This window comes from Emydura macquarii, unplaced genomic scaffold, assembly GCF_026122565.2.
Source record: "Emydura macquarii macquarii isolate MOO-44397 ecotype Brisbane River unplaced genomic scaffold, CSIRO-AGI_Emac_v2 contig_3345, whole genome shotgun sequence".
NCBI classification, from domain to species: Eukaryota; Metazoa; Chordata; order Testudines; family Chelidae; genus Emydura; species Emydura macquarii.
The window spans coordinates 6,295,208-6,315,917 of record NW_027133482.1 but is presented as its reverse complement, the minus strand read 5'-3'; the positions used below and the strand labels follow the sequence as shown (position 1 = coordinate 6,315,917).

The window sequence follows — 20,710 nt, the reverse complement described above, 5'->3', positions numbered from 1 at the left end:
CCATCGCTCCCTGCCCAGCATCATCACACTCCCCTCGCCTGTCTGCCCCCTGAGCCCCTGCCCCCTTCCTCTGCCCTGCCTTGCTGGCTTTCCATTCTCCTCCCCGCCTGGGTCACCCAGGAAGAGCAAGCTACTTGTTCAAACGCCAGGGCCTGGACTGGAAACCAGACTCATAACAATTAATAAGAAGAAATGTGTAGGCGACTCAGAGATGCTTTTTACTGTAATATTTAACTGTAACATCCATCTCCCTGCTCCATGCATGCTCTGTCTGCAGAGCTGCAGCCATGCTCCCACCCAGCTTCCCACTTGTCCTAGCATCCGATGCCCAGTATGGCCCGGGTGCTCAGCCCGGCAGTGCCCAGCACAGCTTGGGAAGGAGCGCAGCAAAGATGGCTTTTGTTCTCTTCCCTCGCCCCAGTCTGGCTGCGTGCCACGTGACAATCCCAGGCTGCTCCAGGTTACATCGACTGCCCAGCGGAGCCAGCGTGGCATTCAGGGGCCTGCAGAAGGCCCTGGCCACCCATTCTGGGCCAGCAGCAAGGAGGGAGGGCGATGGGCAGCTCAGCACTGTCAGAGGATTTATTCCCCTGCACTGTGCGTATCTTCCAAAGGCTGACGACACAAACTCTAGGCCCAGGCTCCACCAGCTGCGTGACACAAGCAGGCGTACTTCATCAGAGAAACTGGGCCTGGTTTGCGTGTGTCTGCGCTAGATTGCAGACGTGCTGGGGAAGGGGCCATGTCTCCACAGGAGAGCCGGGGGAGTCCTCCATAATGAGCTCAGTATTCAGGGGCCGGAGCCTCTTTCACGGCTGTCCGGAGCAGCTTGGGATTTTTACTTATTTATTTATTTTCACAATTTGTTTTTTGCTCAGCAGGTGATTTCTGGGACCAATGCTTGGGCTGCAGGTCACGCGAGAGCCGTTTACTGTAAGCGCTGAATAAGTTAGGGGCTCAAAATACAAGCTTGGGTTGCTAAAGTTTGATTGATGGCATAGATCTCCCGTCCCCATACACAGATCTCTCTCTCTCTCTCTAACACCTCTCTCTAGCTCTTTAATTACAGGTCCCCTTTCCCCACCCCCATGCACTATGTGCTTCACAGAACAAATATTTAGCTTGATCTTAGAGATAAGTCCCTTCTTTCTCTTCCTGTCTCAGGTATTTGGGTGCCTCCAAGGTATCTGGATTTCTAGTCACATTGTATTGCTCCTGTGTCCTGGGTGGATGAGTGTAATTTTAGAGCCAGGTTTCTGGCACGAATGTTCATGATCTTGAGTTCAACATTTTCTGTCCATCAATATTTGTTGGTGTTTGCTCAGCATGGGCCATTCCCAGGAACAGTTTTTCCAGGAAACACATTTAGTCCAATATCCGAGGAAGGGGAGTGAACACGGGCCCAGTGCCATTTATAATTCGAGGGAATATTTGCAGGAAAATTGCCCAGGTATTGTCCACTCACCACCTCTTATAAGTCTGCCTAGCACAGAGTGTTTTTTGGCACTCTGTCAATAATGAAAATGTAATCAAATGAGATGTGAGCACTGTACTCTCCTCATCAGGCCAATGAAAAGGGAAATTGACTAGGACCTTTACCACTAGCTGCTGATGGCTTTACTGTTGTAGAACAATTTTAGAGCTGATCATAGATATCTCTCGGGGGGGGGGGAGGGGGAATTCTCCCTGTACAGAGGACCAGTGCAAGGGATACGTAACACTTGTGTCCCACTTAAGCCCTTTCCAGGGTTGTACGTGTTACACGCCAGCCCTTTGCATAGGGGTGAATTTCACCCTTTGTGGGGTTTTTCGGAAGGATGGCTTTAGCTAACATTGGCCCTGGCCTCACAAACCCTTCATGCTGAGAACTTCCTGGACGCTGCATGTGGAAGGCTTGCAAGATCACCCGGTTTTTTAAGTGAGCTCCATTTTACTTTGCTGCTCCCCTCCGTGCCCAGAGTGCGAGGATGTAGCTAGCTCCCAGTTAGCACAACATGGGAAGGACTGGGTGGTTACTACTCCCAGACACCTGTTCACGCTCCTGCAGGTTGAGAGCCCCTGGTATAAAATTCCAGACAGGGTTTGGTCCCTGCTAAACAAGGGAAGCAAAGTCAGAAACCAAGCTGGGTCGAAGCCTGCTAGTTGGCGTCTGTAGTTTATAGCTGTTCTCTATCAACGTCTGCTATTTAAAACAGACTGTGACTCATTCCATGTATCACGATAGTGTGTCTGAAGTTAGACGCATGGATTGAGAGCCTGACAGTGGAGTTTGTGCAAAAGACATGGGTGCTGGCCCTTGCTCACTCCTGACCTGGGTTAGAATGTTCTCTCCCATGACCTAAACTCACCTCAGGTCCGACTCAGCGAGGTGCGGGGTGCGTTCCCCGCCTGTTGCCGTCAGTGGTCCTGGAGGGGTCTCCGGTACGTTCCAAAAGGTTCACAAGATCTTGTAGCGCCAAGATGGCCGGCAGCATGGAAAACTACAAATGCTTTTGGTCTTAAAAAAAAATCAGTGGACTGGAAGTATTTTCATTTTTTTTTGTACCAAAATTTCTGGTTTCAAGAAAACACAATTTTTTTTGACCAAAACCACTTTTAAAAAGATGAATATTTTTCTGCTTCCAGTTTAAGTTTTTCATCTGAAAATCAAGACATTTTTATGGGAAATTCTGATATTTTCCCTCCATAATTTATAGATTTTAAACACAGAAAGGACCACTAGATTATCTAGCCTCCTGTGTAACAGTCCGGAGAATTTCCCCCACTTATCCCTGCACTGAGCTCACTAACATGTGTTTGTCTGAAGCATCTTCCAGAAAGGCCACCAGGCTGGATTTAAAAACATTTATTTTTTTTCCAAGCTCCCCCCACCCCAAATAACTGGCTTCTTTTGAATAGCTCAGACACTTAGACTTTAAGGTCAGAAGGGATCATACCCAGGTTTGTCCTTTTCCTTAGCTCTGCCGTGTGGTTTTGGGGACTGTGCTTTTAAGGGCTGAGTTTCCGGACAGAGAGTCTGGGCAGGGTGCTCTGGCATTCTTGTTATGCCCAGCCAGTTGGAACTGGGCAGAGAATCTAAGAGACCTCTTGCTACGCGATCTCTGGACCCCCTGCCCCTGTCTCCTGAGAATGGGAGCCTTTTCTTCACGCTGCTCTTCTTTGCGGTTACTTACAGATGCCAAAGGGACGATCCGAGAGATTGTTCTCCCCAAAGGGCTGGATCTGGACCGGCCCAAGAGGACCCGAACCTCGTTCACAGCCGAGCAGCTGTACAGGCTGGAGCTGGAATTTCAGCGGTGCCAGTATGTCGTCGGCAGGGAGAGGACCGAGTTAGCGAGACAGCTCAACCTATCAGAGACACAGGTAAGAAGCCAGGGCTCTGACGGCTCTTCCTGGGCACGTTGCATGGGGGGCAGGGTCCCTGCAGACCACGCAGGATGTCCCTGTGCAACCGCCAGCGCAGCTCTCTGGAGTGCTAGGGTGCCAGGGCTCCAGCTGTTTTGCTCCAGGGCCTGGGTGTGTTGGTGTTCAAAGGATTCTTGCCCCACTGCCACACTGGAGATCTGCAGGGCCCAGGCTGGCTGCTCAGGCTGGGTCCTGAGAAGAGGCTGATGCACTGAATCCTCCAATTAATCAGCAGCCCCTACCTGCCGGCTGGACGTGAGGAGTCCCCTGGGAGTGTGAGTGATGCAGGCAGTGATAGCAATGCCAAATGTAAGGGAACAAACGGGGAGGGGGCTCACAAACAAGCACCGGGCACCATGGAGAGTCAGGGCTATGTGGAGCCCAAAAGCCCTAATAGCACTGAGAGGTGATGAGCTCCTGCTGATATCAGCTGGAGTTGGAGGAGGCACTGAGCATCCCACTGCTGCGTTTGGGGGCAATCATCTACCGCTGGTGCACTGAGCATGGTCACCTGTTAGGGTGAGGCATGTATGCATCTTCCTCAATCAATTTCCCTTGCTTGGGTACCATCCCCACCCACCGTTATCACCAGAGTTTGAACCCAGGACCGTCACATCAAGAGCCTGGAATTCTGCCACGTGAGCTAAAGGAGCAGCTCCATTACTGGTTTAGTAGTAGTAGGCTATTATAATCTATCTGGACCTGCCTCAGGAAGAGGACGTGAGACAGTTAATCAGTGTTAACTTTCAGGGGAAGCTCATCCTAAGAGTCTGAGGTTCCCAAAAGGAACTGAACAATTTTGGGAGGAGAAGGAATACTGCTGGGAATCTGGCAGGTACCCATCATGCACCTGTGAGTTATAAAGCCATTCCCAGATAAAACCTTGAAGGTAAAGTTAAAAGTCCATACTAGTGACATAAAAGTAAGAATCATTGTAAGGATGTTACCAAAAGCATCCATTGACAGGCTAGAAATTCACTGTTAAGGTTAAACCCACAAGAAACTCAGACTTTGGAAAGTCTCCGTTATGATCCCCTAAACAACCTTAACACTGCCCCCTTGACGATACTGGCCTTGATGATTGAACCCTGTAAGAGGTGTTATTGCTGGAAGCAAAGACTTTCTCTAAGGACTTTAGAAAGCCTCTAATCTACCATATGACTCTGGGCAGCTAATATTTGCAGAGGACACTATTTCTGCAGTTGGCAGGTGATGTATCGAAGGGGTGTGTATAGGAGCATTGGCTTTACGCCTGATTTCATCGATAACGCCTCTCTGACAGCAAGTGTGTTGCTTCATCGTGATGCTAGCCTTCACCTTTTTCATGTGGGTGCTAAGATAAGATGATCTGTGCCTAGGGAGTTTATAGACGGACACTCTTTAACTCTCTGTCTCATGGCACTTGAATAATTGGCTGACACACAGTCACGAAGTTTGATCCTGAAAGTTGCTGAATGCTTCACACTAGGTCAGCCGACAAGATAAGGCCTTAAGGAGCTCAGGGGAATGATTGCCTTCAGCTGGCTGTTTGTGTATCAGGGATTTGTCGGGTAAGTTTGTGTCTCTGGAACACCTCGGGTCATAAAAGAGACCAGAAGTAGCACAACCGTGGTGTGGTTAAGGGGAGAGTGTTCTAACTTGTGTGGTCACTGAAAAGAGGAAAGCGTTTGTTGTGGATGGGAAAAGTAGAACTGTCAAAAAATGTCTGTTAAAAACCCTTTTTGGACAGAATTGTCAAAACACGACAAAACTGAGATAGGAAACGGTGTACGTTTTCATTGGAATTTTTCAGGCTTTTGTCACAACATCTGAAAAACAAAAATGTTGCAGTTTTCGGCAACTGAAAACCGAAAATTATTGCCACCAGACAAAGAAGCGATGTGATTCAGACTTCCTGTGTGTCTGAGGAAAATCTGTTTCTCCATATGTCCAACCTAAAGCCACTGAAGTTAGTGGAAAGATTCCCACTCACTTGGATGGGGTTAGACACTGTCTCTGTGTATCTGTCTATCGCAGCCGACAGAAACTGGATTTTCTGGTTCCTGGGAAATTTTGCATTTTTACATATTTTCTATTCTGAAATGGGCCAAAATGACAAAATTTCATGCAAAACAAAATCCCCGTCACCCCAATTTGTTTTGGGTTAGTTCAGATGTTTTGTTTTGCTAAAATGGCAACATTTTGTTCCAGTTTTGACCTTTTTTTACTTTAAAAAACAAGTGTAAAAAAAAAAAAAGAGAGAGAATTTCATTCCACGAAGCCGTTTCAAAAGGAAAAATCAAACGTTTCATTCCGCAGTGTTGAAATGGAATATTTCAGCATGATCAAAACTCTGTGTTCCGGGCTGGGGCAGGCTCAGGGAGGGAAGAAGGGACGGGCGTGTTTTGAAACACAATGTCGCTGAATGGACACATGTTTGGAACATGTTTCAGTTTAGATGGAAACCTCATTTTTCATTGAAAAACCATTGAGAGGAATATTTTCCCACCACCTCTAGTGTATCCGGGACAGGGGTGGGTGGCGGGGTCAATCTCATCATAGGCAGAGAGCTGAATTCCATCCATTAGCATAGTCCATAGGCTGGGGGATAAACTGAGGATGATATATTCCCCGCAGTGCCCTGAGGAATGCCCAGTGGTGTCAATGAAAGGCTTGCACCGAGATCGAGGGGCGGATGTGGCTTTTATGTAGTGACTAAACGTCTAGTTATTTATTAATTGTTCTGTGCCGTGTTATTACATTCATCACTCAGTGAGAAAAACTCCCCACCCCACAGCCATGGCTACCTCTGCTCATTACTCTTCCTTCTCCAACCTCTTTCTCTGTATTGCTCCATAATCTCGGGTTTTGTGAATTCTTTCTGTTCTTTTCCCGGCATTTCTTTTCCTTCCGCCATTCCCAATTCCCACCCCGTTGGGCTTCTGACCCATGTCCTTCCCCATCTAATCCATGAAAAGGATCAGCGATTAAATCACAAACCCCATTGTTCTGGGCACTCTACCAGCACAGAGGAAGAGAGAGTCTTTGCCCCCAAAGGGCATACAATCAGTAGACGATGGTGAGAAACAGATGGGGAAATGAGTAGCTGAAGGTCACACAGTAGATCCGTGGTAGAGCTGTGTATATAATGCAGGTCACCTGTCTACCCTATCCACTAGGCAATTTTGCCTCTTGAAAAGCTTCATCATATTCCTTTGCTGCAGATTCATCAGTTTGATCCAGGACCAAATTTCACTAGAGAAAAATGAAATTTACTCGCCCTCACACAGAAAATGGTGAAATCCCAGCACTAACCCAGGGCAAGAAGGAAAGTGTGCACTGATTTTGATCTCTCTCTTTCAGGTGGAAATTCACCTGTTCTTCCCAGCTAATGAAACTGCTTCCCCTGCCCTCTGCTCTTTCATGAGCCGTACTGGACGGGAGCCACAATTGTTTGGCTATTTTACTAATCCATGGAAATGACTTTTTATTTTAAACCAGTTTGATCAGCAGGGAGAATTTTTTCATACAGCTGCAGATGCAAGAAGCTGGATATAATCCAGTATAGCGAGGGCCAGATTCTCAGTTACACCTGTGTCAATCCAAAGTGACTCCAGTGAGCCTCTCCAGGTTTACACCAGTGTAAATGAGGACAGAATTTGGCCCTGTATTCCTGGCACCAGAGCAGGGCTTTCTCTAAGCAACATACTCTCAGAGATTAGGTGAAAATGACTCATTTTTAGCATCATTGAGAGATGGGAAATGTGATAACATTGCAAAGACAGGGAGGCTGAAATGCTACAGAGGTTTGTTTGAGGGCAAATAATTCTGACAGATCCTCTGGTATCAGAGAGACAAGGAAGCAGGGGAGTGGTTTGTTCATGGGGTTCCGTGGCCTGGTCTCTCAAGGTCATGAATTCAAACCCAGGGCTGGGTTTTAGTGACCCATTCCTGTGTGCTCATGTCCCGGTTGCAATAAGGAGCTGGATCTCAGTCCATAGCAGGCCTGTATGGTACCCTGGCTGGCCTCTCAAGCTCTGGGCATGCAAGTCAAACTCAGCATGAATGAGGATGAAAAGAAATCTTGCCGGGCAGCTGCACTGGTTCTCACAGTCACCTCGATTCATAGATCCCCACGCCAGAGGGGACCATGGTGATCATCTAGTCTGGCCCCCTGCATAACACAGGCCAGGGAACTGCCCCCAAAATAATCCCCAGAGCATGCTGGATCCAGTCCCAAAGCGTAAACACCCCTCTGCCGATAATCAACCTCGTCACCTCCCAGAACTCGTGAGAAGAACGTAGAGTGTCACGGGGGGCTGTGGAGAGGGAACGGTGCTCCTGAGAGGAGGGGGGCCTCCCCTGTAGCATCGTCCCACCCCCATCCACGTGGGGATTTCCTTGAGGAAGGTAACACCGGCCCCATTGGTATCCTCACATCCGTGTTGTCTCCCCGCTGGAAGTCAAACGCCGCCTGGAGTGAGGCTGGGGGTGGTGTCGGGGCTGTTGGAAGGGAGTTCTTGGGGAGGGGGGCAAATGATCCGAGCCTCCTCTGCAGACGTCTTGGTGTGCACAGGATTTCCCCGTGGATCTCAGGGCCTTCCTTCCGGTGGGATGGGTCTTGCCCCCTCGTCTCATCCTCATCAGGGAATGCCCCAGCCTGCCTCCCCTATCTGGGCCGAGATGCTGGATGAAACTCTTGGGAGACTCCTGGCTGCGCCGGGGGTTTTCTCATGTGGGGGTCGACCAGGATCTCAGAGCGCAAAGAAACAGCGCTCACAAGAGCACCACTGACTCCGGTGAGCTGCCCCACGTGGGCGTGAGCCAGAAGCATGCACCAGAGCAAGGAACAGAGGATGATGGGGCCCCTGAAGACCTCTATGTGATTCGAAGCATCTCTGCCAGGGCAGCTAATCCGGAAACAGACGTCAGGGGTCTATTTATAGCAACGCAATTAAGACGCCGCCATTAAAAATTAATCTCACATCGAGTCAGTAACAACCTCCACCAAGAAAGCTGAGGAAACACTGGCCGGCAACCACACTCGGTGTCCTGCAGCCTCACAAAGGACCCTCGGCAACGCACAGGAGAGCGACGCTGTGCAAAACATCGGGGAATGGGATTGTCAGACCCTGAGCCTGGGATCCTCAGAAGAGCCTAAGGGACTGAGTGGGAGATTTTCAAAGGCGCCAAGGGGAGTTAGGTGCCTGACTCTCGCTGGCTTACAGTGGGGGCTGGGCACCTCACTGCCCCTTGTGCCTTTGGAAACTTCCCCTTTAACTCCTCGTGGGAGCGCCCATACATTGTTTTGAAAATCCCAGCCTCATGGACCCTCGGACAGTGACAGAACAGGGTGTGATGGCTAACTAGCCTCTCCATCTGCCTGCCTTTCACGATAAACACGTGTTCACTTCACAGCACTGCCCCAGGACTCCTGTCAGGATTGTGCTAGGTGCTGTACAAATGCATAGGAAGACCCAAAGAACGTACGCCCAGATCTTCACAGGTGGTTAGGTGCCTAACTGCCTTCGAAACCAATAGGTGTCAGGTGCCTAAATATCTTTGAGGATCCAGGCCTTATGGGCTAATTTTAAACCAGACGCATGAACAAGTGACCAACGTTAGGGAGGGAGCATGAGGGTGATGAAAACAAGGACCATCATGTAATTACGTCGGTAGCTAATGTTTGGTGGTTCTTGATGGTACAAAATCTAATTTGCTGGTCCGGCTATGCTCCCTGAGGGTAGAAGCACTTAGATAAGTAGTGCTGCATTTAATAAAACTCCAGTAGGAACTTTCTTCCCTTCTTGGCTCTAACAAAGCCTAATTTTAAACCACTGCAAAGCCGTGGCCATGTCCACATTTACGATTACCTGATGGGTTACCTGGGGAGGTAGTGGAATCTCCATCCTTAGAGGTTTTTAAAGTCCAGCTTGACAAAGCCCTGGCTGGGATGTTTTAGTTGGGGTTAGTCCTGCTTTGAGCAGGGGTAGGATAAGATGACTTCTTGACGTCCCTTCCAACCCTTATCTTCTATGATTCTATGATCCAGGTGAGGAACCAAATGAGTTTTTAAGTACAGAAACCATAATAAGCTAAGGTCAATGTGTCCCTACCCTTCTCTTAACCACTTCGTTTCTCCAGAAGAATGCAGTTGGAAATGTGATAACGCGGAGCCTGGTTCCGATCTCATTGACCCTTGTGCAAACGGAGAGCAACCAGTTACAACAGCGCAGACCTGGTGTGAGATCAGACGTAGGCCCATTATGTTCATGTTTTCACTTCTGTTGAGATGGTTTCCATAAAGCGTGATGATTAGCACTGTTAGTAACACTAAGTGCTTTCCCCACAATACATCCACATATTATCTATCACAGACCGAGTCACCTTGCAGCCTCGTCATTGGACTCTTGCCCTCCCACCCACCTCCTTTTTGATTACTCTCATTCCATGAATCATTTTGTCTAAACATACTCATGTGAATAAATCGACTCATGTGGGCCAGATGTTGTAGGATCGGCGCCTCAGATTGTAAAGTCTTAGTGGCCAGGATCATATCTTTGTATTTGTTTTGTAAAACACCCAGGAGACTGCGGGGGTTATATAAATAAATATTAAAATAAGAATAGATAAGACTTCAATTGCAAACTCTTTGGGTAAGGACCATCTTTTTGTTCTGTGTCTGGACTTCTTCTAAAACAATGGGTGCTGGTCCATGACTATGGTCCCTGGGAACTATCACGTTACAAATACGTAATAAGAATTATTACATAGCTAAACCATTCTGCTCTCACTTATAAAAAAACATAAATCTGAAGTCTGTCAAGGAACTGGTAAAAATCCACAAGTTATTCAGCTGGATTCAGCTTCTCTGGCCTGTGGAGAGCAGGAAGTCAGACAAGATGATCATCTTGGTCCCATCTGGCCTTGAAATGTATTAAACTTGTGTAAGTAAGATCCGGATCAGGCCTCTTGTCTTTGATTATATTAGTATTGGAAGAAATCTGTATATCCTATATCCCTGAAAGGATGTTTACCTAAGTGGCCGTTCCCATAGCCACCCCTTTTATCTGTAAATAATAGTTATGATTCGAGCTGGTCGAAAAAAGAATACCAGGTGTGGCAGACATTTTACAAAAATTGTTGCTGGTTTGGCGAAATTTCCAAAAAAAAAAAGTCAAAATTTCTGAATTTCGTCGACTTATCCTGTTTGTTGGAAAATTCCAGTCAGCTGTTTGAGAAACCTGAAAATTGTCACAAAAATCAACAGGTCTGTTTCAGTCAAAACTCAGTGGGGGAGGGGTCAAATTTTGTCTAAACGGACTTTTGGGACATGTTGACAGCCTGTATTATGATCAACGTTCAAATCATTGGCCCATGATATAAATGCAGTTATTTAATTGATATACAGAGGAGGACAAAAGCTCTCTAGAACTCACAGCATTCTCTCCTGCTCCTGCTACAACATCCTGTGGTATAGCTATTTGTGTGTAAGGGGCTCTCCCCATCTAGTGTAACAAGCCATGATGGATAGAGGGCATCAAAACCTTCAATTCGCAGCACATTCTCTAGGATGAGATCCATTTTCCCCTCTCCTTGGAGAGGAGTTTGATATGAACCCTTGTGACACAGCACATAAGCCACATACCTCATCTTTTTGGTGCGCTTCCCTTGTCTCGTTTGTTGAATATCCCAGAGGATGGGTGTCCATGTCTCCAAAGACCTCCACAGTCTCAAACCTCCACTGTGATTGGCAATAATTGTCCTCCTTGCTGGCCGTTTCACCCAAGAGACACAGGATTGACTGACCCAACAGTCTGAACTGTTCTCTCAGTCCTAGAGGAAGCTACTCAAGAACAGAGTTGAGGCATGTTATAAGTGGCAATGTCTGTGTGTGAAGCTTGCACTGTCTATGCCCACGTTCTACTTGTCCTGTAGATAGAGTCATTCATTCTCCAGCACATAACGTTAGCATTCATTATCCCAGCCAACTTGTGAACCGTGGCACTGCATCATTTGTGACAGGTCCCATGCACACCGTCACTCCAACAGGTCACAATGTTTTGTGAAAGACAGTGTCACAAGGGAATTTGGTGGGTAATTTAGGATTACGGGGTGCAACCTTCCTGCAGCCTGTCCACATTGTCCTTACGGGATTATCCAAGAATCCCAAATTAATTCCGGGTGTCACAACTAGGGCTGGCAGAAAATTTTCCATCAAAACTGGTTTTCAATGAAAAATTGGGGTTTTGGGGCAATAATTTTTGTTCTGAAAATTTTCTGCTTTCTACAAAACAGTCAACTTTTTGTTGAAAAATCGGAAACCACAAAACCTTTTGGCGAAAAGCTGAAAACTTCTGGTTTTCAGCCAAAGACTTTTGGTTTTTCAACAAAAGTAGAAATTTTCCGTGGCATATCATGGTGGACCGTCAGAACGTGAAAGATTAGAGATCGGGTCTAACCAAGCCCATAGATCTGTATTATTATCATTGCTATTAATAATTAATTAATAAGCACTCGCAGCTAGAGACCCTCGCTGAGATCCAAGCCCCATTGTATTAGACACAGTATAGGAGGAGCTGGTCAGAAAATGGAAATTTTGAAAATTCACAAGTTTGTCGTTGAAATGAAAACTATTTGTTTTTTTATTTGGGTCAAAAACTCAGACACATTTTGAGACCGTTTGAGGTTTTTATTAAGATGACGATGAACCAAAACTCCAATCCAAACACCTTGGGGGAAATTGGCATCCATATCCTGATCCAAACTTTGTGGTTCGGGTCCATTCCTAGTTATTACTATACACCTCGGCTAGTGTCAGTTGTCACGGCTCCATTGTCTGCTGTTTACACCGGCTGAGGTTCTACGCCATGCATATCTTATCTCTGACCAAGAGGTACTTCTGAGGTCTGGATCCGCAATATTTTGGGTGTTCCCCCAAGCCCAACCCCAGAATTGGTTGAGATCCTCACTGGGGACTGTAGTCAGGTGTTGGTCATCCCTCCCACTCTGGGTCAGAGGGAGGCCATACCACCTCATTATGACACCAGGTCTACAGTCTAATGGCAGGAGAATTAGCCAATCAAGTCTATGGAGCTCAAGCCCTCAGGTAGGGCGGAGCAACACACCATTATGGAGCTCAGGCCCTTGGGCAGATAGAGCAAATAAGCAGTCTATAGCCCCAGGCCCTCCGGCAGAGCAGGGCGAGTGAGCAGTTTATGGGCTCTGGGCCCTGAGGCAGGCGGAGAGCCAACCAGCAGTGTAGGGGCTCTGGCCTTGTGACAGGCCAGAGCTATATAGCGTCGTTCTTCTACCCCGAGGTAGGTGGCCAGCGGCAGTCCCAGCAGCACCTGTGTAGACATGGTCTCCCTGGTGGGCAGGGCGTCCCTGGGGCTAGTAGCAAAGTCAGCAGCCTGGAGCGAGCTGGATGCATCTGTCTCCCTCGCTGCCTCAGCCACAACTGAGCAGAAGGCCCTGTCTTTTATACTTCCTGTCCTGCCTAACCACTTCTGGGGGGAGGGGCGAGGTTGGTCTGGCTCCGCCCACTTGGGTCCAGAGAGTGGTCCCTCCCCCTCTGGGTCAGAGGGAGGCCACACCACCTCACTACAGGGGCATTAGTTTTTCTCTTTTCCTTTAAAAGGAATAGAAACCTATATTCAGATCAGAGACGCATGCGCTCCCAAGGTGCCAGGTTAAAGTTCCAAACGAGGCGTTGCGGCGTGTTTGAAGCAGACAACGTGCATGTCATAACCTTCCACCAAATGGCAGAGGAGAGAAATGATACATTTCAGTCACGCTGCGGGGAAAAGCTGGGCAGGAAGCTGGGAGTTCCCAAAGCCCCAATGACCACAGGGAGTGCAAGGCAGATTTCTCGTCATTTATCTGTTGTCATTAATGCTATTTACTTACATTATGGCAGCGTTTAGAGACTCTGATCAGGATTGCTGCCCCATTGGGATAAGCTCATTACAAACTTATAAGGAGGTAAAGTCCTTGGCTGGAAAATGTATCTATCTATCTATCTATCTATCTGATCACATCATGAGTAAAGAGTTGTGTCAGGTTCTCATACGTGAATTTTCTGGCTTTTGTCATTTTGGCTCAGGGCCTCATAATTCAGTACCCTTTGGCCCCGATTCAGCAAGACACATAAGCATGTACTTAACTTTCAGCACGTACTTGTGCTTTGTAGGATAAGGGCCTGTGAGATCTGCGCAGGCCTCAGTTCATCTCCGGGATTGAAGCAGAGATGCTAAATACAATAGTCGAGGCTCTCAGGATGGAATTGCTCCAATTCCACTTTCCCATTGGTTACTGGGAGTGACTAGCTGTCTGGTGTGGAAGCACTGGTACCATCGAAGTGTGTTGGGGCTATCAGATCAGCTCTGGGGGACATGAGCTTGAGATTTATTTCCTTGTCAGGGAGTTTCAGTGCTACAAAGGCAAGTGGGTGATGCTGGGTTGAAAAGCGGGGTGAGAGCTCTCTGCAGAGATAGCCAGGGGAGATTGCAATGATAGATTTCAGCAGAATCCTAACTTCCTTTCTTTCTTTCTTGCAACTGGGCACAAGCACAAAATACATTTGCATTTTTGTGTCTGGCCCTCGGCTTCATTCTGCCTGTTGATGTCCCAGATCCCTGAGAAGTTTGGCACTTGTCAAACATCCCCTGCCCTCATTTACAACAGGCTATTAGTACTAGGGGACTAGCCTTACATTAGGGCCTGAGTTAGAAGTTCCTGGCCCTCCCTCCTGGTCAGTCCTTGCTCTGTCTTTGAGTTACTGGGTATCCGAAAAGGCAGCCGTGGATATCAGCTACTTCCTCGTCTAGGGCCCAATCCCACAGGGTGCTGAGCACCTTCTGTTTCCAAGGGAAGCTGAAGGCATGCAGCTCCTCACAGAATCCAGCGCCCCGTTTTATGTGCTATTCCTTTACTCTTCCTGAAGCTTTTTGCCCATTCTCTCTTGTGCAAATACCAAAAACCCAATACAAATCACATGCTTTCCCCTTCTCGCCAGCCAGCACTACTCAGAAAATATGTGTACGGGCCACATCCTGCCCTCAGCTACCTTGGCGTCAATTCGGAGGGAGCCCGCCGCCTTCCATCGGGTTCCTCCTGATTCACACCGGTGTAACGGAGAGTAGGAAGTGGGCCCCGCCTCTCTAGCGGGATACATGCAGCAAAACGAAGCCTGCTGCAGGGGCATGGTTTACAAGTCAAATACATCTAGTGGGAGAGAAAGAAGGGTGGTGCCGACGGAGAATTAAAATCACATGCAGCTTTCAGGAAAACCTCTGAGAGGCTTACAGAGACGTCCCCCTCCCCCTATTTCCCGATCGCAGTGTCTGCTAAATGGAATTTAAAGAGCATTTCTGCCCCTCGTCTCCATGATGCAACTTGCTTGGGCTGACAAGGAGCTAGGTAGTTGAGTACTCGTTTTACCCTTCCCCGCAGACATACTCTCCAGACCCCGCCCTTCCCCCCCCACACTTGTGACTGCTAGTGTGTTTTGTTCAGAGAAATGTGTTTCATTCTGTAAAGTCTTCCCAGGAGACTTCTCCCTGTCAGGCTCCTGCTGCATCACGTGAGGTTACTCTCCCGGGGAACAGAAATTGTAACTGAAGCAAAGGGCAAAAGAGATGCAGGGGCTGGTTTCTGGCCTCTGGTTTTGAGCCTGAAATCTGGGCTACTTGTCCTCACAACGCTCACAGATCAGATGCTTACACAGCTGCTCCTGCAGATAACTGTGAGCACAAATTGTATCTGTGGGGTATTGAAAACGGTTAAAATTGTAGGCGGTCAATTGAAATTTCAGGGAGTTTTCCTGGCCATGGCTGCAGTCTAGGGAGTGATTGGATCTAGCAGTCAGCAAGTCTGGAATAAAGTGCAGTGAGCTGTGTCTCAAGGTTTTTAGGGAGCAGCCTGCTTTGTCTCTCTCTGTTTTTGGGGGTTTTGTGTGTTATTGTGCTGAATTCTAAGGAATAAAGTAGGGTTATGCTGCAATCTTCCAGCAAGGATATTGATGTTTTTACCTAACTTCTCTGTGTGTACGCCATGCACATAACAGTACCTGCAATTTCCAGGTCCCCTGAGCAAGACCTTGCTAGAGCCAGCCTGAAAACGGGGCTCCTGTTCTCATCTGGAGTTGGGCCCCAAATCCAAATCTTGGATATAAGCACCCGGAACTTTTGTGGGAGTTCAGATCTGGACCCAAACTTTGCAGCTGGCTCCTTTGCCTATAATGGGCCAAACAAGAACCCAAGATCTGACACTTCTCAAACTTTGGGGAAATTTAGAACTGGGTTTGGATTCAAACTCCATGACTTGCACCCAGCTCTACAGTCAACTTGCTGTGGCTGCATTTACTGCAGAAGGGAACCACGTGGCTAAACTCCGGCCAAGTGATTTGAGCAGAGAAACTCCCGTGGCTGTTCTCCTAGCCACCTGCTTCCCTGCATGCTAAGTAGGGGCAGAATGAGCCAGTTTGGGTAGAATAACTACATCAAAGGAGAGATTGATTTTGCAAAACCTTGTTGGAAGGAGTAGTGGTTTTGTAAAACCAGGGCTGGGTCCCACCTGGGATGCACAAAGTTCTGAAAGGTTCAAGTAAATTATTCCAGTTTGTCCTTTCTCTAAGAACTGGTCCCAACCTCTTTCCGGCCCTCGATTCACACCCTGAACTGAATCTTCTGTGGCTCCAAATATTTTGGATAATGGGGTTTGCCCTTCTTCTTTCTCTTGCTCTCACACCTGTTCCTGGCTTCCAGGTTCTGGCTGACACAGCGAACAGGAAGCAGAGATGAGCAGAGATGGCATCAAAGCAGAACCCAGCGCTCAGACCTGGGCAGAACACAGACACAGGCTCATCTCTGCTCCTAAGAGTGACGGCTGTTGTGATTTCCAGCCCACGAAGTGCGGCGCAGCATCTGGGTATCTGTACAGAGCAATCCACCCTCAGTGCTCTGCCTTTGGTACCCTAGATCCTTTAAGGACCCCCCATCCCCTTCATTCACCCCTCCTTTGCTGTTCCGCCTGCACTGCGAGCCATGTTGGACTCTGGGTTGTCTGGGAAGTTGGCCATCGGGATCTGGGAGGATGAAGCTGTTTGCCCTGGGCTGACTTCTGAGTCACAGCAGCCCCGTGGTTAGAAAACCTCCGGACTCTGCTGCCGCCTTGCTGTGGACGTTGGCTCGTTTATGCAGTTCTAAGAGCCCAATCCGGCAGTGTGTCCTGCCCCCCCTAGCCCTCCAATTCCTACTGCAATCCATGAGAACTGAGAGCCCACCCCAACCCACAAGAGCAAGCCCTGAATGGAGGGAGACAAGAGGGCAAATAGTGATGCTGTTAAGAGGTGACAGCTGCAGGCATGGATCCAACCTTCGCCCGCCCCACCACCACTGTCAGCTGATTGTAAGAATGAGCTAATCCCCGAGTGGGTAGGGAAAATGGCCTGGGAGGGAAGCTATGAATAGCCCAGATGCAGGGAGTAACTGTCGAGGCCATGGCACAGAGAGCTTTAAACCTCCGAGGTCATTCTCAGGGCAGCCTGTTAAATAACAGCTGTAAAAAAACCTCCCCAGCTCTGCTCCCAGCCGCGGGCACTTTACGAAGCAGTGGCCAAGGTGAACTGCCGTCCTGTCAGTTCCAGTGCGTGCGTGCGCCATGAAGGGGAACCTTGCCATCAGGATGCAGAATTCAGACAGACACTGAAGGGCCAGACATTTAGGAAACCTTTGCTGTCAGGAGGGGGAAGGCATGCAAACAACGGCTGAACCAGCAGGCGTCACGCGCCCATCTCATCGGACAAGGCGGGAGGAGACGGGTGCAAAAAAATTTCAGTCTGGTTTGGCAGGCGGGGTGAGATGGTGAGATAGAAACGGGCCCCATTCCTGCTAACAGCAGCCTAGGCAAAAGGCATTGAATAGGAGTCGGACAATGCCAAATAAATAGAGAGAGGCCCAGAAACCCGGCTGATACAAATCGCCATGCCATTCTGGCCCAAGGAGAGACATTACGGGAACACTAAGGGAAACACCTTGGGAGTGTAAATGATCAGCATCCTAAGAGATCAGTAGAGTGTGTGAGAGCTTATCTTCTGCCTGAGCCAGGGGGTGTAATATGCAAACACGACAGTGGTGCGTGTAAGACTGCTGTAACGGCGCTAAGATAAACTCGAGGGCAGATCCTCAACTGGTGTAACTTGGCAGAGCTTCACTGAACTTAATGGAACTACACTGATTTACACCAGCTGGTCATCTAGAGAACTTTTGCTTTCGTGTGACACTTAAAATTGCTTAAAATTTCTTTCTTTCTTTCACACACAAGGATGGAACCCCTTCCCCTTCCCCCCAAAGACATGGGCATTAGTTAGTCTTGCATTCATCGTTATGTAGTTTGGAGGAGTTAGTCAGGTTTTAGTCCACTGTACCTAAGGATGGAATTTGTCCCGCTCGTTTCAGGGGTGTTATTCTGGAGTTATCCCGATCTCACTGCAAGCAGAATCCGGCCCGTGTTTTAATATCTGACCGTTTTCAGGTTTTGTAACTAACACTGATTTTGTCCAAGAAAAACCAGTGCTGGGAACGGTGCAGAGAAAGGCCTTTTCCCAGGCATTGCTCCAGGGACGCTCTTGGTGGATTGCGAGCAGGGCTGGCCAGGAACCACAAAGTTTGGCTGTGGACTGTAACGTTTCCAAAGCTGGGATCCCAGATTTTGGCTCAGCACATTGGAGAGAGGTGGAGGCAGCTATGGAATTGGGATTCAATCTTGCCCAGAGTCTGCAGGGCACGGTGGGAGCCGGGGGTTGGATGTGGGTCCACGTGATGTTTTTTCCTGGTTCTCTTTTGCTAGCCCCTCTCTAGCTCCCTGCTGTCACTTTGCCCGATGCTCTCACTGCCTACCTGGTTGCTTGCCTTGCTCTCCTGCCACTTGGCTAGCTGCTCTCTCTCTCCCTGGTCCTCTCTCTCGGGAGCTTTCTTCCTCCGGCTCTCCCTTGGTGACTGGCGTGTATATTCGTTCACCAGCTGCAGCCTAACTCCCAGGCAGGCTGGTCTGTGACTCTGCAGAAGCTGGAGCCACGGGGAGCTGCAATCCTAAGCCTCCCTCGTGGAGCGGGGTGCGTTTGCAGCCCTCCAGCAGAGGCCACTGGTTGTTCTGTCGCGTCAGAATCGAGGCAGGGACTGGCAGAGGAGCGAACGCAGGGGAGCGCCAGAGGTCCCAGGCGCCATCATCACCCCCTATGGAAGCGGATGTGGGCAGCGGGTGAAAGGCGAGGCAGGACTGGGCAGAGTGTGTGTGGGTGGGTGGGTGAGTGTGTGTGTGGGTGGGTGGATGTGTGTGTGGGTGGATATGTGAGTGTGTGTGTGTGTGAGTGTGTGTGTGGGTGGATGTGTGAGTGCGTGTGTGTGGGTGGGTGGATGTGTGAGTGGATGTGTGAGTGTGTGGGTGGGTGGATGTGTGTGTGTTTTTCTTTGTATGTGTGTGTGGGTGGATGTGTGAGTGTGTGTGCTCACGCCCAGTGGGGAGGGCAGTCCACTTCCAGCACGACAGAAGCAGCAGCTTTCGTCACCAGGAAAGAGCTCTCCAGCCCGTGGCCTTTCTGCTTTTCCCCCCTCATCCCGCCCAGACTAAGGCTGCGGGCCCTGAACGCCCCCAGGAAGCTGGCTCAGTGCAGACCCAGCAGAGCTGAGTCTGCGTGGACGTGGGTATCGTACGGGGTGGCCTGCGTTAGATGCGAGCTCTCAGGCCGGCTGGTCCAGGGTGGGTGTCTTCAACACTGAGATGCCCCTGCGCTGCCGTTCCCAGCTAGGCGTCCCTCGGGACGCCTGTAGGAGATCTCTCCCGCTCAGGCTGGGGGCTGGTTGGTGGGACAGCGCGGGGCTGGCTCGTGCTGACGGTTCCTGTTTTGCAGATCCAGCTCCTGGATCTGCCAGCCTGCCTGCTCTCCTCTGCCCTGAACACTTGTCACAACTGTTTACTGAGCTGCCCCGAGCCCGGGTCAGAGGCCCCGATGCCAGCCCGGGATGTTACCTGCAGTGACAGGAGGCAGCCATTAGCTCCTGCTGACCTTTGCTAGAGAGTCAGGACTTGGCTTGCCCTCCCCTCTGACCCCCTCTGAGCCCCCCGCCTTGCCAGAGACGTATCAAGAGGCATTTTTGCTGAGGAGGAAGAAGGATGGCTCAAGGGTGACTCTGTAAGCCACGTGCTGAAACTGAGCAAAGGAAAATTGAGGATAAATCTCAGGAAAGTCTCCCACATTAGCTGGGGGATCATCCCCTTAGGGGGAGGGGGGAGAGCCCCATGACTTGGGAACTTTGTAGAGAGGCTCTTAAAATGCTTGGGAGAGGGGAAGGATGCCCCAGTGGCTTGGGCACTCGCCTAGCAGTTAGGAAACCCACGTTCAGTGCACTGTTCCACCGTAGACTATTTGTGTGACCGTCAGCCAGTTTCTCTGTGCCACAGTTTCCCGTCTGTACCACTTCCCTGCCACCCTGGGCCTGCGTGCGGGTAAATTAAAGAGTGTGAGAAGCTCAGGTAGGGCAGAGGCCTATAAATACCAAGTTTAAGAGGTGACTTGCTCAAACTCAATAAATACCTACCCGGGGAGGAGATTTCTGATAGCAGAGGGCTTGTTAACCTAGCAGACATAATAATGCTGCTGCCAACTTCAAGCGTTCGAAAATCAAGAGCCAGGCCCTGAAAATCATGAGTTTTAGAAAACATTATAATAGATTTGGGATCCTTTTTATTTGCTTTCTGCTTTTTGAGCTTTCCATGTTCAATATGGGTAACCCCCCCATTCTTCCCCCCCTCCCCCCCACCACGCGCTCTTCTCTATAACCACCAGGGGCAGAAACTTTATTATCATTATTATTATTATTTGTTCAGTGCAAGCTGAGATTCTTTCAAAATCACCTGACTCCAGAGCTGGGGTTTCAAGTAACGCCCCAAATATCATCAGACTTGTAATAAAGGTGAAGGAGAACAAGATCCAATGGCTGGTAGCTGAAGCTAAATCAATTCTGGGTAGAAACAAGGTGCACCTTTCTAACAGCAATGGCTATGAACAGCTGGACTAGCTCACCAATGTGTGTTAGGGATTCTCCATCCGATGGAGGCTTGAAATCAAGAGTGGGTGGCTCTGTCTAAAATATACTCTAACTCAGCCACAAGTTTTGGGCTGGATGCAGGAACTGCTGGGTTAGGGTCAGACTGGATGATCATAATGGTCCCTTCTGGCCTTAAAACTGATTTATCTATGACTGCGAGACTGGACAAAGGCCTGAAGAACAATCCTGTCTTGGCCCTGGGAAATAGATGAGATGGG

The 20,710-nt window shown here is 49.1% G+C and overlaps 1 protein-coding gene across 1 annotated transcript in view; it reads left to right on the top strand.

The window, feature by feature from the left end:
• The window catches only part of VAX2 (ventral anterior homeobox 2), a 47,416-nt gene that overhangs the window by 10,211 nt on the left and 16,495 nt on the right, over positions 1 to 20,710 (top strand). The window contains exon 2 of the mRNA XM_067533589.1: positions 3,176 to 3,363. Coding sequence (XP_067389690.1) covers positions 3,176 to 3,363 — 188 coding nt within the window. The remainder of the gene's footprint in view (positions 1 to 3,175; positions 3,364 to 20,710) is intronic.